This window comes from Castanea sativa, chromosome 5 (assembly GCF_040712315.1).
Source record: "Castanea sativa cultivar Marrone di Chiusa Pesio chromosome 5, ASM4071231v1".
Classification (NCBI taxonomy): domain Eukaryota; kingdom Viridiplantae; phylum Streptophyta; class Magnoliopsida; order Fagales; family Fagaceae; genus Castanea; species Castanea sativa.
The window spans coordinates 59,999,828-60,018,347 of NC_134017.1; the positions used below are offsets into that span (position 1 = coordinate 59,999,828).

The 18,520-nt window shown below is 33.6% G+C and overlaps 1 protein-coding gene across 2 annotated transcripts; it reads left to right on the forward strand.

The window, feature by feature from the left end:
• The first annotated feature begins 303 nt into the window (after window positions 1-303).
• On the forward strand, window positions 304-17,134 carry LOC142636005 (putative LRR receptor-like serine/threonine-protein kinase At1g56130). 2 transcript variants are annotated; one of them, XM_075810065.1, is made up of 24 exons: window positions 304-520; window positions 2,333-2,516; window positions 3,500-3,571; window positions 3,737-3,808; window positions 4,704-4,775; window positions 5,731-5,802; window positions 5,896-5,961; window positions 6,056-6,127; window positions 6,280-6,351; window positions 6,431-6,502; window positions 6,620-6,691; window positions 6,779-6,850; window positions 7,131-7,196; window positions 9,207-9,275; window positions 9,958-10,002; window positions 10,156-10,217; window positions 11,522-11,904; window positions 12,068-12,263; window positions 12,354-12,515; window positions 12,914-13,032; window positions 13,442-13,652; window positions 15,765-15,996; window positions 16,318-16,468; window positions 16,564-17,134. In XM_075810065.1, exons 1-24 carry the CDS (start codon window positions 397-399, stop codon window positions 16,933-16,935), a joined length of 3,090 nt encoding a protein of 1,029 aa, XP_075666180.1. In that variant the 5' UTR covers window positions 304-396; the 3' UTR covers window positions 16,936-17,134. The 2 variants fall into 2 exon arrangements, with proteins under 2 accessions (XP_075666180.1, XP_075666181.1); XM_075810066.1 differs by lacking the exon at window positions 7,131-7,196.
• Window positions 17,135-18,520: the final 1,386 nt, after the last annotated feature.

An 18,520-nucleotide genomic window follows, 5' to 3' on the forward strand; every position in this document is an offset into this window, starting at 1 on the left:
TCCGTTTGGATAGAACTTATTTTGCTGAAACTGAAAACTGAAAACACTGTAGCAAAATAATTTTTAAATATATGAATAGTTTTGTGAGACCCATTTTTAATGAAAAAATTGTTAAAAAGTGAAATTTGTGAGACCTATGAACAGTGCATTTATGCACTGTACATGGCTGAAAAGTCAAAATAAGCTGCTGGGTATTAATAAAAAAAAAAAAAAAAAGCAAAAATATAGACGCACAAAACGGCGGATCCAAACGCCCTCCTAATTTGTCATGTCACATGTCCCTATAAAGTGCTTAAGCTCCACTGGCCATTGCTACTACTCCTCTAAGGTATATGTGAGTGAAAGCGTTTTATATATCTACTTCATTTTTTTCATGTAAAATAGGAAGCACTGAAGATGAATATGAAAGTGAAGCCACAGTCTTCTTCAATATTTGCTTATGGTTACCGTCTCTTGTTCTTCTTCCTAGTATCGTTTGACATCTCAGACGCCCAAACTGCAACCACAGACCCTTCTGAAGGTACTACTCTCTCTCTCTCTCTCTCTCTCTCTCTCTGTATATTTTGTATTAAATTCTTCATTTCATTTTATTTCAACATGCTGACATGAACCTCTCAAATCTGTATAAATTGTAATAAACCAAATCTGTATAGAGTTGGCTTAATATGAAATTGCAGTAAAGCAAGCACATCACATGGGGTTTTAATTTAAACGTTGGCAAAGCCAAATCTGTCCATTTTTATTCCTAGCTTTGCATGAGATATTAAGAGATTTTAGCGAGGACTCACTCATACAGAAAAGCTCGTAGTACATGTTTACCTGCACCGACATAAATTAACACACTTTAGTTCTCTCTTTTTCTCGCCTCTATTAGTGTTTCTACTTTCTAGCATGAAGTTTTGTTAATTAGGATAATGACTTATTTTCACTTCAAAATAAAATCTGCAGTTTTTAAGACATCAATTTTTTTTTTTTTTTTTCAAAATATAATTACTTTTGCACTAATGAATTGATAAATAAGTTCATCAAAACACACTAATTACATTATATTTTCTTAATCATTATTTTATTTTACTTCATATATGTATCTTAACCAAGAAACGTGGCATCTTCATGAGATGTGCTAGAGATTGATAGTTTTAACTTTTAATTTGATTGATATATTTTGGTGCGAACTTGATATCACATCATTAATTATTTGTTACTTTAATTGCATCAACTTTTTTCTTTTCTCAAAACCTCCGTGCAAAATGTATCAATTTATATGTTATGACTCTATTAATTTACCAAAATGTATTAATTTGATTTAAATTGAATGAATTTTATTATAACTTTTGGAGGACAAAGTGTATGAAATCATAAGGATATTAACGACCACTTTTCTTATTTTTAGTCACTACAAAAATCATACTAATTCACTGAAGAATTATGCACTAAATGGAATTTTACAAGATTTTAGCCCATATGTTGAGATTTTTAAATTCTTCTTTCACTACAAACAATGCTTAATTGTTTCGAGATTGAAATGCCTGGCTATTGAAAAATTAAAATATGAAACCTCATTTCATAGATGTTTATTTATTTATTTTCTGCCCTGTTAAACAATTCATTCTACATTCAAAAAGTGAACGTTGATTTGAAAAATCTCATTAAGCATTTTGAACAAATTTCAAAGAAAATTATTCTGTGTCATCACCACCAACGCCTATGCATTGACAAGGCTTCCTCGCATCATTTATTTATTTTATTTGTTTTGGAGATAGATAAATCATAGGAGAGAGAAAGTCAATCACATACATAAGTTAAGGGATGGATGTTATTACTCGTTAATAGTGCACTATCACTTGATAGGAGAAATCCTAAGTGGCAAGTTGTTACTGGTTGTTATTGTTGGGACAAAAAAGTAATCTTAGTGTTAGATTCAAATTTGAACCTATAACAACTAACCACCTATGATTTGTTGTAAAATTGTTGTAAAAATATTGTGAACGTATCATTTCTCTTTGGTGAAATGTTTAACGTGTTTTAGCCTAGAGGATTTTTCCAAAATAGATCTTGGGCTACATTAAAAAAAAAAGTGTACTGGGCCTTGGCCATCTATAGTTATATATTGGATTTGGGCCTTGGGCTACATAGCAATCTAATTCCCAAAAGTATAAGAGAAAAGATCTTGGGCCTTGGCCATATATTATATATTGGATTTGGTCAGGTCCTTTTGCAAGACATTTTGAATTTGAATTTTGTTTTATATCAAAGTGTATTTTGGAATCTGGAACGTCTTTATATTTGAGTATGTGATAGTGATGTGATGATATTGAGAGTTGTGTTACAGTGAGGGCATTGAACTCATTATTCCAACAATGGAATGCACAAGCAGTGGCATTGTGGAACATAAGTGGAGATCCATGTAGCGGATCTGCCGTAAATGGTACTGAGTTGGAGGACCGAATGAATAACCCATCTATCAAATGCGACTGTACCTACAGCAATAGTACCATCTGCCATATTACACAATTGTATGCCTCTCTCTCCCTCTCTCTAATGATAGGACATGAAAAGAGAATAAATACTAGTAGTTTGCATTTTAATCACCAAATTGCATCCATAAACTAGCCTGGGGTCTAATGTTCTAGTGTAATGGACCCCGCATGATGCAGTCAAGTCCCAAGTTTTGGACATGTTCTCATCTCGTAGTATTGTGCCTATTTGTTATGGTACAACCAAGGAAATGGACTCCATTTTTCCATTTGAGATTCATGTATATGGGCAGCTAAGAATTAAGATTTACTCAAACTCTGATTGTAGATTGTGGAGTATATTGTCTCTTTCCATGTTGACCCCTTGAGATATATCACTACAATTTCAGTTCCTGGAAAGCTAAAACATATTCAATTCTCTTAGAGAGGCCATGAAAAAAGGTTTGGGTGCCATCGCCTATCACTAATGTTACACTTCAAGAGATTCTCACTCAACATTGGAGAGTGGAGACATGTCTCCTAAGCCCTAATAGATACATAGTGCCCTACTTTCATTCCTCATTTCTTCTTAGGCCTAACCCTCCTCCTTAGTATTATAAGGGATTTAATTCACATTTTAACACCGGTAGTTTGCTATGGTATCAGAATGGATACTCTTGAATTTGAGTCTTGTCTCACTCTACCTTGCATTTAAAAGTTATTCAATATGCTGGATCCTATTTATTGAAGGCAATTTTGAGCCCATATGTAAGGGGATTTTTTGGCGTATAACAAGTGGGAGAGGGGGGATTTGAACCCAACTTCTCCTCGTGAGAGAGAATCAATAAAGTCACAGAGCCATAAATCTCTTGGCGCATGATGGGATTGTTAGGATAATAGTTAAGTAATAAAATTCACCATTTTTCGATCAATAAGCTTTTGGAATAAGTGGTAGTCTATCACATACTAACCTTAACATATCTTTTTGAATACATATCACTTTCTTTACTCATTGCAAGCTAGCTGTTCTTATATTTTTCCAGGAGAGTGTATGCCTTGAACAAACGAGGAGTGATTCCAGAAGAACTTGTGGCTTTGAAATTTCTTACCTTCCTGTATGGATTTCTTCACTCTGCATTTGATTTGTGATAGTTAACTCATTTTTTCTATTTGTCTTTTTTAAGGTGGGAAAAGAAACTTACAGTATATTAGATTGTTAAAATTTTCATTTGAATGAGAGATTCAGATTTAAAGATGATAATTTTGTTCTACATCTGTAGGAAGATCGATCAAAATTTCTTCACGGGCCCCTTGCCAACCTTTATTGGAAATTTATCTGCATTGCAGTTATTGTAAGTATTGAAAGAAAGCATATATATATAGTTCAAACTTTGAAGCAAATATTTGACTTTATGCTTGTCATCTATTAGAGTAGGTTCATGTTTCTCCAGTGACTAAGGTAACATAAAGATATATTCAGTAAAAATATGTAAAACATAACCAACTTGTTAAGTGCAATATAAACTATCTGACCATGAATCATTTTGGTTCGGTAGAACCTTTGCTTGTGTCGTGGATGAATGCAAGTACCCATCATGTAAATGGAGAGAGGGGATGAAATGAAAGGCCTAAACCTAGCTTTCTATTTTATTTTAATAGTTGTTAAGAGGAGGATTAGTTCATACCTAATTTTCAAAGGCCTTCTGCATTACGAAAAGGGGTTATAGAGATAGTTTCCCCAGCAAATGAATTTCAAATAATATGAATCTTTACAACAAAAAATTCAAGTAATTATCAAGGCTCCTCAATTCCACATTGCAAGCAGCACAGGAACATGCATAATGCGTGCCTAACATGCGTTGATATTCAATTAATTATCAAGGCTCCTCAAATCCTCTCTTACCCTTGCTTCATAAAGGTGAAACCTTACATGTAACAAGAATTATCATGCCTTAGCACTTCTATTGCTACCTTAGACAGTTACACACTAAGCCAGCAACATATGATGTCTTGGACATTTTTCATACCAAAATTCTTTTGTCCTTTCCAGTTATAATCTGTTTACTATTTGTTCATCTTAACAATTATTTCATTTTCTTAATTATGCTTTTTGATTCTTCCATACAAATATAATGTGATGTTATTTATAGAAATAATTGATCAATACTGGTTGGTAAATTATAAAGTATAATAACTGAGAATATTGGGTTGTTGACTCCTAGATTTATTGTTTTTTTAACATTTTAGGTCAATTGCCCACAATTTGTTCTCTGGGACCATCCCAAAGGAGCTTGGAAACCTGAAGGAGCTAACTGTGCTGTAAGACACAAAAGTACCTACAGTGAAACATCAATTATTCTGTGAAAAGATAGTACCAATCAAAAGTTTTGTTTTCTAAATGCAAGGCCTTATTTTTTATGGAACTTAATGGCTTTCTGAATTTTATGGAATGAAGATTCATTTTAAAATCTTGCACATAATATAATAGGAAGGAAAAGTGAGTTTTAGAACGGTTTCATGTGGCAAAAAATACTACCTGTTGTTATTGGTAATGACTTAACTGAAATTCTTAAAAGGTAGCATTCTGGGCCTGGATGCTACCCTTTCTGAGTTGTCACTTTACTATTCCTATCCAAATTGTGTTTTGCTAGAAATGTTAAGAGTTTTACATAAATATTCAAGTGATCTAGATTATAATTGTGAATTTTTAATATGATAATAGGCTCATTGTCCAAAAGGTACATAAACAGAAATCTAACTAGGACTATCTTTGATATTATCTCACTTATTTCATTGGAAACTTAAAAAATATAAAGCTTTCATAAATTTCAACTTAAAAATGAAAATTTTATTTATATCATTCTATCTAACATTACTAAAGAAGCCAAGAAACCTCTTAAATGGCAGTGGTAACTTGTATTTTAAGATATTAGTCATCTAGGATCATGAACTTGAAATAAATTTCAGCTGGTACTGTTCTTGACATTATTTCACTAGTTTTGATGATTTACAAACCTGATGCTTAAAATATCATAATATCAAAATTAGAAATTTTTATATGGGTCATTTTGTCTAACATTATTTCATAATAAATAAAAAGAAGGCCTCTTTTACTGCTAGATTGAAAAAAGCTCTTGAATATTAATCAGAAGTTGCATTTAATTAAATAGTCAAAGAAATCAGTTTTGAAACTGATTACTGGGAGAAAAAAATATACCATATGAATTTTGATGATTTCTTTGACATATAACTTCTCTGGATATATATCATGCAGGTCTTTTGGATCAAATAATTTCTCAGGAACACTTCCTCCAGAACTGGGTAATTTGGTCAAACTTGAGCAGATGTAAGTTCTAACATTCTTTTACTTCAGTTTAATCATGTGCAACAGTGTGTCATATTGCAATGTCTAAATCTTAATAGCTTGTGAATTTTGCAGTTACATTAACAGTTTGGGTGGTGGAATCCCTTCGACATTTGCGAACCTTCAAAACATGCAAACCATGTTAAGAGGACATCACTTTATTTATTTATTTTACTCATGTAAATGAAGATTTTTATCATGAGCACAGCTTACAATAGATATGCTTGGGTTTCAGGTGGGCGTCAGACAGTCCTTTCACTGGAAGGATACCAGACTTCATTGGAAACTGGACTAAGCTAACATCTCTGTAAGCCATCAAAGTTTCTGGTTTCATCTTCAAATGTATTTTACGTGGATGATAAATTTTAGTCATCTCTAGATTTTTATGCATTCCCCCAAAGCAGAGAAGTATGGCTACTATAATACAACTGTTGATAAGCCGGTTAAATGTTTTTGTAGGAGATTTCAAGGAAACTCTTTTGAAGGTCCAATACCTTCCAGTTTTTCTAACTTGGCCTCATTGACAAGTTTGTGAGTATATTTTTCAAATTATTGTAATCTCTATCTCTCTCAACAAGACTAGTTTCATAATGTTTGTGTATACGTGTAGGCGAATCAGTGATATATACAATGTGAGCTCCTCCCTTGACTTTATTAAAAATTTGACGTCCTTGACTGACTTGTAAGTTAACTTACCCTACCATTCACTCATATGCCATCCAACATTTTTTTTTACCACATATACAATCTAAACTCATTCACCTATGCACTAATTATCCATTGTTATTTTCTCCCATAGAGTTCTAAGAAATGCATTGATTACTGGAAAAATTCCATCTGATATTGGAGAATACAAAACTTTACAAACACTGTAAGTTTGTAACCTTAAATTCTGACTGATTTCTGAGACTTCTTTCTGTTCTATTTGTTTCTCTCAATTTATCACTTACTTTTTCAGGGATTTGAGTTTCAACAACTTAACAGGTGAAATACCAAGTGGTTTGTTCAGTATAAGTTCTCTCAAATCCTTGTAAGTATGCCCTTTCCTTCTTGTTTTTCCTTTCTTCTTGCAACAGAAGGATTCAAGGTTACAAACTTAAGGCCTACACCCAATCTGTCCCTCTACCACCTAAGCCAGGGCTGAGCACTTTGTCCCCATTGCTTGAAGATCTTGATCTATGCCCTCTTTTTTTTTTATCATTGTGGACTTATGTTTTATCCATAATTGCACCCCCCCCCCCCCCCCCCCGCGTCCCCCAGTCCTTTTTTAATTCTCTAGTGCTTCTCTTACACTTTATCAAAATGGTTAGGTTTCTTGGAAACAATAGTCTCTCTGGAACACTTCCTAGCCTAAAGAGTGAAAAACTTCTGGATGTGTAAGTTCTCATAACATAATAATACGTCATCTTAATCTCTTAACAATTTCCCTTTTAGTATGATTTAATATTTTTCTTAGGTTCCAATGAGATTATAATAATGTCATCTTAAATATTTAATGCTAACCCTTCTAGTTTTTCAGTATGCTTTAACATTATTCTTTTTTATTTTTTATGTTTCAAGTGAATCTCTTGGGTATGTGTGTTTTTTTTTTTTTTCATTTCAAGCAAATCTGTGTTTGTTTGTGTGTGTGAGTGAGTGAGTATTTTAGTAGCTTTTAACAATATTCATCCTTGGAAAGATGGGTGATTGAAATGGTCAACTAGGTAGAGTAGCATTACTTGAGATCCTATACTTGTTACAAGCCTAAAAAGTAGTCAGATTGGTTACCCTTGGCAGAATATTGGAATAACAGCAATTTTCAAACCACCATCAAGACTCCCTTTGAAGCCCTGTATGGGTTTCCAATTTCCACCTCCTTGGCTCCTAGACTACATACCTGGTACTAGCAAATTTTAGACGGTTGAAGATATGGGAGCAGATCTTGTCTATCCTCAAAAACAATCTTGTAGCTGCCCAAGAAAGAATGAATATACAAGACGACAAACACATAATTCGTTAAGAATACTCAGTGGATGATTGTTTGTTCTTGAGATTCCCTTACAGACAAAAATATTTGGGACTTCAAAGCCATTTGAAGTTGTCACCGATATACTTTGTTCCATTTAGATCCTTCAAAGGATTCCTCTGAATTTCAGATTCATCCAGTCTTTCATGTATCTACCTTAAGCCAAAATTGGGACAACATACCACTCCTTTGTCAACATATCCTCAAGTTAACAAAGAGGGGGATCTCTCTCCTGAACCCGAAGAAATCTTACAAAGAACAGTGACTAAGCTTGCCAACAAGGTTGCTATGGAGGTGCTTGTCAACTCAAGGCACTCATGCAGATTATGTTACATGAGAGTTATTCCATTCCTTGCAGCTCCAATTCCCTCACCTTGTGGGCAAGGTGCTTTTCAAGGGGAGGGGTATCTTGGGAGCCTAGTAAGGGCCTTGTGCTATGAATGCCAAGCAACCCCAACCCATGTATCTTGTGCAAGCAAGTCAATAGCCAAGATTATGTGTGTAAGCATGTGAAAGTAGCATCATGTGTGGGAATTATGTGTGAGAATCATGACGTTTGAGGGAATTAGGAAAGTGGGAAGCTAAAGATTGAATTTCATTAAGGTAGTTGTTAGAGCACTTTGTTACAATTGGTTCGTTAATTAGAAGTTATTTAGAGATAATCTTGCTTAAAAAATACCAAGATCTCGAATATAAATAGAATCATGTATTTGTACTTGCTCATTATGTGAGTGATAAGCCGATTCTCTCTAAACTCTCTATACCTTCTCTTGGGAGTCCACAACTACCTCGAATTACCCACTCCAATTCTTCCTTCACCAATTAGGATCCATACAACTGCTAACCTTAGGGCTAGTAGAAAAATTACACTAGGAATAGTACAATGGGCCTAAGCCCACACATGGACTTGGTCGAATATAACCCTAACAATGGAGAAAGTTCCTTTTCCCTATAAAATGGAGAAACTCCCCCACTTTTTTTTTGCTTAAATAATAGTATTGTCATATTCTAGAATTCTACTTTCTTTTCTTTCTTTATTTTTATTGCCTAACTACACATAAAATATGTAAAATATACCCAAAAATATTAATTAATTAATTAATTAATTAATTGCTGATATTATCATTTCAAGTTTGCATATTTCTTAAATTAAATTGATCAAGGGGCAAAAAAGAGAAGAAGCCTTTTTACTGCGCATGTTATCTTCTATATTTCATGCAATGAAGTGTCCAAATCAAAAAGTTTTGCATTTGGCATGTGACCAATTGATAAAGCAGTCAAGTTGCTTTGTAGATTTCTTATTCTCTTTTTTCTTTTTTCTTTTTTTTGTGGGGGTGCAGTATGTGTCTGCTCAATACTTTTCACATTTCTTTGCATGCAGAGATTTGTCCTACAATCATCTGTCTGGAGGATTTCCCCCATGGGTAACTGCATCTTCAAACTTGCAACTGTATGTATCTCAAGTGATAGTACTCTTTTCTTTCATATCTTTTTCTGAATTTAACACCTTGGTATGAACACCAGGTGCTATTGACATAAACCTAACTGATTTATTTTAGTATGTGCCACATGAAAGTAATTGAAGAATCAAATTAATTTATTCCAGCCATAGTAATTTAAAAAATATTAATAAATACTGGTTAGAAACTTGAACTTGATTTCTTTCATTCTATGGGTGTCTATCTATACTAGAGCTTCTGAAAATGATGATTATCTACCTCAGAGAAAACTTCTAATGCTCCATTTTAAAAATAAGAAAAGAATATAAAAAAGAAACATCATGTTAACTAGGTTGACAAAGATGGTGGAAACTATATTAGGTATAGCACAACCTGCATAATTCTTTTCTTTTTAATTTTTATTTTAAGGTCATGTCAAATGCTAATAAATCTTTATGCCTCTTCTATTACTTGGTTAACCATTTTCCCTTAATTTTATGAGAACCCTAACAATGCTCTTCACTATACCTCAGTGGGTGTTAACTACTAATTTTTGAACAATGGTGACTTCAGGAGCCAGTGCTCATTTGTAAATATCTGCTGTACCAATGTTTTAATTTATTATCCTATATATCATCTCTAATAAGTATCAGTTGTGAAAGTGACAAAGGATCATTGGATAAAATTATGCAGGAATTTGGTGGCAAACAACTTCATATTTGACAAATCAAACATAAGGTGAGCTGTGGTTCCTCCTCTCACCCTCTTTTAACAAAGTCCAAAAGTAGGCATGAGAAAGAAAGTGATTACCATTTCACATCTTTAGTTGAATGAATTCTTTCATGAAATTTGTTAATTCAGATAAGCAGTAGTCATTCCCTGTGTCTGCAGTGTAATGCCAGGACTGAATTGCCTCCAGAGAAATTTCCCATGCAATAGGAACTCTCCACTTTGTAAGTTATTTCTTCCTTATACTTTTTTATGGGATATGACAGGGCACAGCCTATCATGATGGATAGGGCCCCAGTATTTTCCCATAGGATGGTGGGATCATATATAGATTCAAATCAATCTGTATCAAATTAATCTACAACCGTAAAAAATTAGATATCTTCCAATTTTCTTGAGTATTGTGTAGCCAAACAATATTTGAATGATAAATGGTATTTCATGTATAAGATAAAAAATTATGTTCATTTTTTTGAAAAAGGAAAGAATAATCTAATTCTTCCTTCCCCTTTTAAGAGTTTCCTTTTGATCTGTTGAATGGCCGAATTTTCACAAAATCTGACATTATTATAGCAGAAAGTGGGTCAGACCCTGTTAATCTTGATAGGGTAGTTTGCCATAGGTTATCCATTTAGTTATTTATGATTTAATTTAATATCAAGTTATGGAAAATTGCGCTGCATCTCAGGTATTATTTTTCTATTGATACTTCCTTTATATCATAAATAAGATCATTAAGGGGATGAAATACATTTCTGTTCTTGTCACAATGAGAAACTTGAAGTAAGAAGGCAGGCCAGCTTATGTTAATTCTATAGATGTTGAAAAAGGAACAAGAAAGTCATACTGAAATTTGGCTTGGTGGCAGCTCTGAGCTTTTCTCTTTACAACTACTTTTGAGATTAAATAATCTAAAACTCGGATGGTTATTGACAAAAGAAGTATGCATGAACTTCGCTACAACTTGGAAAGCCAGAAATTTTACCAACTTGAGCCTTCATCTTTTATAGAGCCAACTTTAGGATGGACAGAAGCAATACCCTCTTATTTTATACATGCTTGTGTGTATTAGGGGAGGGAGAGAGAGAGAGAGAGAGAGTTATTGCTTTCTGCAACTATTAATTTTACCCTGATAATCTGAATGGTTAATGTATGGTGCCTACTTTATGAATTTCAATTATACTTGGAAATGAAAGGTAAAATATATTGCATTGGCATGTAAATTATACAATGACACTCTTCCAAGCCAAAATTAACCTGAATATATTCATTCTGGACAGAAATTTGTATTAGCTTCTTTTGGGAAAACATCAGCAAGTGAAATTGGTCTTATATAATCACACTCTTGCAAGCCAAAATCAACCTGAATATATTTATTCTGAACAGAAATTTGTATTAGCTTCTTTTGGGAAAACATCAGTTAGTGAAATTGGTTGAGTTTACATAATCTAAAAGCTTCAGTATGAATCTTTTATTTTTGAAGTTTTAATTTTCTATCATGACGAGTGCATTCATAATGATTCTACAGATGCAAACTTTTCAATCAAGTGTGGTGGCCCAAAGATGCCTGCTGAGGGTATAGAGTACGAGGCTGAAAACTCATCATCCTTTGGTGCAGCATGGTATCATGTAACTGATACAGAAAAATGGGCAATCAGCAATGTGGGGTTGTTTTCAGACAGAAATAATCAAAGTTATGTTCAAAACACTTTGGCACAAGTCATTGCAACTAACACCCCAGAACTTTACCAAACTTCAAGGATGTCCCCAGGATCACTTAGATACTATGGCCTAGGTCTTGATAATGGTCCTTATAATGTCAGCTTGTTTTTTGCGGAAACTGGTTTTGATGATCGAAGCTCTCAAACTTGGAAGAGTCTAGGGAGGCGTGTATTCAATATCTACATTCAGGTGACTAGAGATTGCTTTAGAGTAAAATATATTCCATTCTTGAAAAAATATCATTACCTCCTCTTGTAGAGTTTCTATAATACAAATTCTTTTTAATTTCAAAGAGTTCCATTTTAATTCATTCAATAAGAATTATAAAATTATCCTATAATTTGTTTTCTAGGGTAGACTAGCATTGAAGGACTTTGACATATCAAAGGAGGCAGGTGGCGTTAAGAGAGCACTTCCAAAGATTTTTAAGGCTAATGTGTCAGAGAATTATCTTGAAATTCATCTATTTTGGGCTGGTAAGGGCACTTGTTGCATACCTGAACAAGGTTATTATGGGTCACTAATTTCAGCCATTCATGTTGCTTCAGGTAATGTATATGATTTGATTTATGAATTAATTTGTGATGTTTTTTATATGATTATTTTCTGCTTATTAATACTGATAAATAATTACTCAGATTTTGTATCTAATGTTACTGGGATTCCACCAAGCAATCAAGGAAAGAAAAGCAGGTTGGGTTTGATTGTAGGAATTGCAGTCCCTGTTGGAGTCGTGAGCTTGATTTTTATATTTGCAGTTTTCTACATGAAGAGAAAATCACAGCACTATAATGAGGAAGGTAAGAACATAACAGCATTTTGGAGGAACTGGTGAAATACAGCCTAAGAAATAAACACTAATGGACTCTGTACTACTCACTTTTGGCTAAAATTCAAGTTACTCTCTGATATATGAAACGGCTAAATCCTAGAGTAGTTGTTAGAAAAGTATCAGTACGATTATTGCTTGAATAATAATATGGATCCTTTTCTTGAAAGGGAATAAGGTACTGGCTGAAATTTTCTGCATAATTAATATCTTTAAATTGAAATCCTATGTTACCAACAACCCTGCACCTCTCCCCCCCCCCCCCCCCCCCACCTCAAAAGAAAAATCAAATTCTTCAAAATATATAACTATTACAATAATGAAGAGTTTAAATCAGTTAACTATATCCTCTCTTGCTTGAACCTGCAGAGCTTCTTGGAATAGGCCCCCGACCAAACACTTTTAGTTATGCTGAACTGAGAAGTGCGACTGATGACTTCAACCCTTCAAAAAAGTTAGGGGAGGGAGGATTTGGACCTGTTTTCAAGGTAAAGTACATTATTGTATGTAATGTTGGATAGACACTTGACATTACGTTTGATGAAAAAACTAAGTCAGCAAAATGTTCACCTAAATGGTACTAAAAGCAACTAAAATTTTCTTTTAAGAAAGTAATTCCTTTTAAAAATATATATTTATGTTTCCAAAGGCTAAAAAAAAAGAGGGACCTTTGTGTACTGAAAACAACCTTTTTCCTAAGAATTGTATGTAAATGGCTATCTTTAACATTTTAGTTACAGTCAGTAATAAAGTTTTGTCATGCTATTTATCGGAGTTGCTTAAAAGAATAAAGGAGTAATGCAATGTTTAAGGAACATACCAACATTCCCATTTTTGAACCAAAAAGAAAAACCCTGAATTTCACTTTTCGTGTCTCTAATTTTTACAACTTCACAGGGCACACTATCTGATGGGAGGATTGTAGCTGTGAAGCAATTATTGGTGGCATCTCACCATGGGAAGAGTCAATTTGTAACTGAAATTTCTACCATATCTGCTGTGCAACATCGTAACCTTGTGAAATTATATGGATGCTGCATTGAGGGAGATAGGCGCCTTCTTGTTTATGAATATCTTGAAAACGGAAGCCTTGATCAGGCACTATTTGGTAGGAACATACTTTATACTCATTTTACACCTTCCATGCTGCCCATAAAATCATTATTCATTCAGTTATTAGAAATTTAATTATTGTTATAATTATGAAGTTTAATTATTAAATCCACCATCTTCTGATATCTTAAGCTTTTGAAAGAATTGGTAATTTAATGGTATCAACTTAAGAGGTCCTAAGTTGGATCATTGTCTCCTCCACTCTACCTCCTATTCAAAATCCCCCATACTAGGTCTCACCTATTAAAAAGGAGTTTAAGCTCACATGTGAGGGGAAGTGTTAAAATTATGTAGCTAAATGATTAAATTTACCATTTTCTAATAGGTAATTTAACATTGTATTAGAGCAATAGTGACCAGACTAGTCTTTTTGGGATATAGTGCCGATGTGGTCAGTACTTTTTTTTTGGTGGTTACAAATAATATTAAAGCCAACTTGGTAACCTCTTGTTGAACTCAAAGACATTGCCCTCACAAAGTGGGCTTGGACGAGAACATTAGGGATTTAAGTGGAGGATCTTGGGATGCCCTAGATTGATATTAAATAGCAAAGTGTGTTGAGTTCCATATAAGTCGTATACTGGGTTGTGGGTTTTATCAAAGCTATCATGAGTCTCAATTGTGACTACACTATCCCTTTCGGGGCATAACACAGATATGAGTAGTGCTTTCCTTTTGGTGGTTACAAAAAAATTTGGGAGAGTGTGATTGAATATAGATTAAGTCACAAAACAATAATATCAAAGAATCAATTTGGTTTTATGCCTATTATTTTCTTACTTAAACATCTAAAGGAAAGATATAAAGAAGTCAGTAAAGATCCCCCATATAGTTTTTATTGACCTAGAGAAATCAAATGATAGGTTATTTGAAGAGGTTACGTTTATGTATATTAAGTTGACTAAGGATATATATATATATATATATATATATATATATATGTATGACTAAGTTGTAAGTAGAAAGAGAACAAAGAAAGACATCACAAGTTAGTTTCCTATCCTTATAGGTTTGCATCAAGGATAATATTAAATCCAAATCTCTTTGTGTTGGCTATAGGAGTTCACCAAATCAATTCAACATGAAATCCTCTAATCTAGGCTTTTGCAAATAATATAGTTTTAGTGGATGAACTAAATGCAAAGTCAATGTCTAATTAGAAATTTAAAGAGATGTTTTAGAATATAAAGGATTTCTGCTAAGTAAAATTGAAGCACATAGAATGTTTGTTTGGTGACAATATAAATAAAGTTCATAAGTTCTGAGACTTGAGGGTCAAGAGATACCAAAGAGTTAGTGCCTTTGATATCTTAGATCCACAATTCATAAGGGTGGAGAGTTTGAAGATGATGTGAATCATAGGATATATGAAAGCAAGGTGAAGGAAGTGGAGAAGCACATTAGGAAAATTGTGTGATTGTAGAGTACTTATTAAGTTAAAAGGAAAATTTTTATAAGACTATTATAATACAAACTATGATTCGTGGTACTAAATGTTAGGATCTTAAGAAATAACATGTTCATAAAATTATTGTAGCTTAAATGAGAATATTAAGATGAATAATTGGAAATACAAAAAAAAAAAAGTATTTGAAATGAAGGGATTTGCTTTAAAATAGAGGAAATATTTATGAAAAGATAAGAAGGAGTCACTTGAGATGGTTTAGTTATGTGCAGAGGAACGTGATTAATATTCACATTAACATTGCATGAAGTAGTGAAAAAAACATGTCAATTAAGGAAGCAACAAAGAGTATGATTTTAGATAAGATAGAATGACAGGAGTGAATACATGAGCCTAATCTTGATTAATCTATGGAGGATCTATAACCAACCCCCAAGTTTTGGTACTAAGGCGATGTTATATCATTAAGCATTGTCAATTATGTTTTGGACCACTGCCAAATAAATTGAAGTAGCCCAAATCTCATATGACAATATGTTTTTTTACCCCAAGACATAATCTGATTTTTCCAAACTCTAATGTTCTCTGACAATATCCATATGGGAAGCTTGGTAGAATTGCACTCAAATAACTCTTGAATAAGGATTTGACATTTGATTGATAACTCTTAATCTAATTAGATTGGAGCTACTACTAATGCAGGAAAAAGTAAGTTGCATCTTGATTGGCCTACCCGCTTCGGTGTTTGCTTGGGAACTGCAAGAGGACTTGCTTATCTACATGAAGAGTCAAGGCCAAGGATTGTACATCGAGATGTGAAGGCTAGCAATATTTTGATTGATGGAGACCTTTGCCCAAAAATATCAGATTTTGGATTGGCAAAGCTTTATGATGACACTAAAACCCACATCAGCACTCGAGTCGCAGGGACCATGTAAACTCCTTATCCACTTTCTCAAAGCCATTGTCTTTAATGCCTGTTTTATATTGTACCAAGGTACATAATACAGTGTAAGATATAGATCCTTATATAAGTATGTAACAGTCAATCAATAATCACTAGATTCATTAGAAGAATGATCAATAAATATTACAAACTTGAGGATGCTATTGGAATTTTCTTTTTCATTACTGATAATCAATTTACCTATGGAAATTGAACTTGATCAAGTACATTGGTGGTTTTAAATAAACTTGCATATTAACCTATCAAAAAAAATTAAATAAACTTGCATATTAATTTTAAATCTTGCAGAGGCTATTTGGCACCGGAATATGCGATGCGTGGGCACCTGACTGAGAAGGCTGATGTCTTCGGTTTTGGTGTTGTTGCTTTGGAGATCCTAAGTGGGAGACCAAACTCAGACAACAGCTTGGACTCTGAAAAAATTTATCTCCTTGAATGGGTATGGGAAATGAAGTTTTTCTCTCTTTTTCCATTTCTTAATTTATTGCATTAAAAAGAAAATTCTTATTTGCTCTCCTTGTCATGAATCACTAGGCATGGACTCTACACGAAAATAATCAGAGTTTAAGGCTGGTAGATCCCACATTATCAGAATTTGATGAAAATGAAGCTGCTCGAGTGATAGCAGTGTCTTTGTTGTGCACACAAGCATCACCAAACATGCGGCCACAAATGTCCCGTGTTGTGGCTATGCTTGCAGGAGATATTGAGGTAGGCATTGTTACATCAAAGCCGAGTTATTTAACTGATTGGAATTTCAAAGATATAACAAGCAGCTTTTTGAGTGAAGAAGATAGAAAGCATCATGGGGATAACACTGATCTTAGCCAACTTGGTGATCCATTGCCTTCTCCTGTAAATGTTACTGAACCCATGTTTGATGGCATAATTGGAGATGGAAGGTGAAAACATTTGTCTTTGTCGCAGTCACTCAGTAATATTGCCTTTGCTATCTAAGGCACTTCAAATTCAAACTCTTTATGCTTGACTGGCTTTCACTTTTTGCAAATGATAATATGTGATGTCATGTGTGTAAATACTGAGATATTTATCTTGTCTTGTATCATGATTTCGACCAATAATGAAAATTTTTCTTCTTTAGGAAGTTATAGGCCTATAGCTTCATAATATCAATGTGAAATCATATGCTTGACAACAATTTATTTACTATCGGAACTTTATTTTGACATTTCCAGTCTTTTTCACTATTTATCCTATAGATGAAATGGCATATACGGGGCATGAATGCGGCAGAAATATGAGAATTCACAGGATTGGTGAGTTATGCACATAGGCAACACAAAATTAGCGTTGTATGACTAAAGTGGATTAGACTTTAGACCCTCCGACCAACATTAAATGAAGGACTACATATTCTTACATTTCTAATTGACTCACACAAAAGGACTGTGAGCTACACAGGTAAATAAATAGGCAAGATATCTTTGAGTTAACTGCTCGTTTAGTATGTAGAATGGGCAGTGCAATACTTGATAGTGTGGATATACCAGACTGAGGATTGACCCCATTTTTCGTTCGATGATGAGTGTGTGGGTACCTTCCTTGCGTGTGCATTTTGCATGTGTTAGGTAATTGACAGTGCATGGACTGTAAATTAAGTGAATAGAATCACCACCACTCTTCCAAACTTTTAATGTGTGATTGGTCACTTATGTATAATCGATTTTAACCTTAAACTTAAATTGTGAGGGTACTAAGGTAAGATTTGATAAAATCATGTATTAAATAAAGAATTCAAATTACAAAATCAATGATTTGGTTATGCGTGGGTAAGGTATTAGGCACCTTAGAGATTTTGGTGCCCATTAAAACGTGGTACTTAATTTTAAGTTTTTAATTATCTTTTGAAAATTCTTTTTTAAAAATCTCATCTGGAAATGTTAAAATGCTAACAAATGGAGGCATTAGTAGTAGTAATACTGGGGGCCTCTTTCTCTTGGACCTTTGTTTTTTGGATTCTCTTCAAAAGTATGCGACACCGCCCGAGATTGTACCATCACTCCAATTCACCAAAGAAGAAAGCCCTAGAAATTCAAAATGGTTTTGGTTTTAAATTGAATTGAATTGAAATGAAAGCTTAGGTTTCTATTTGTTAAAATTAATTAGGAGGCAATTATGGCTATTAAAACCACATTTCAAACTGCCTTCCCCAAGAGTTGAGCTTAAACACACAAGTTTTAAGAATTTAGCTGTTTACATGGTTCTGCCACATGAATCTTGTTCATGTGGAATATTAATCACTTTAAATTTAATTTAGGTTGTGAAAAACCACATCCCCTTGAACATGTTTTGATCACCTTAAAAATTCAATTAGGAGTACCGCTATGTTCCCAATCAACATAAAACCCACTAACTGCGGCAACATCAATGGAAAATAAGGAAGCTGCGCTTAGGCTTTGCCATACCAAACCATAGTCCAACAAAAACCAGTCTTAGAACATAAAATGGGCAAGTCTCAGATTTTGAAATA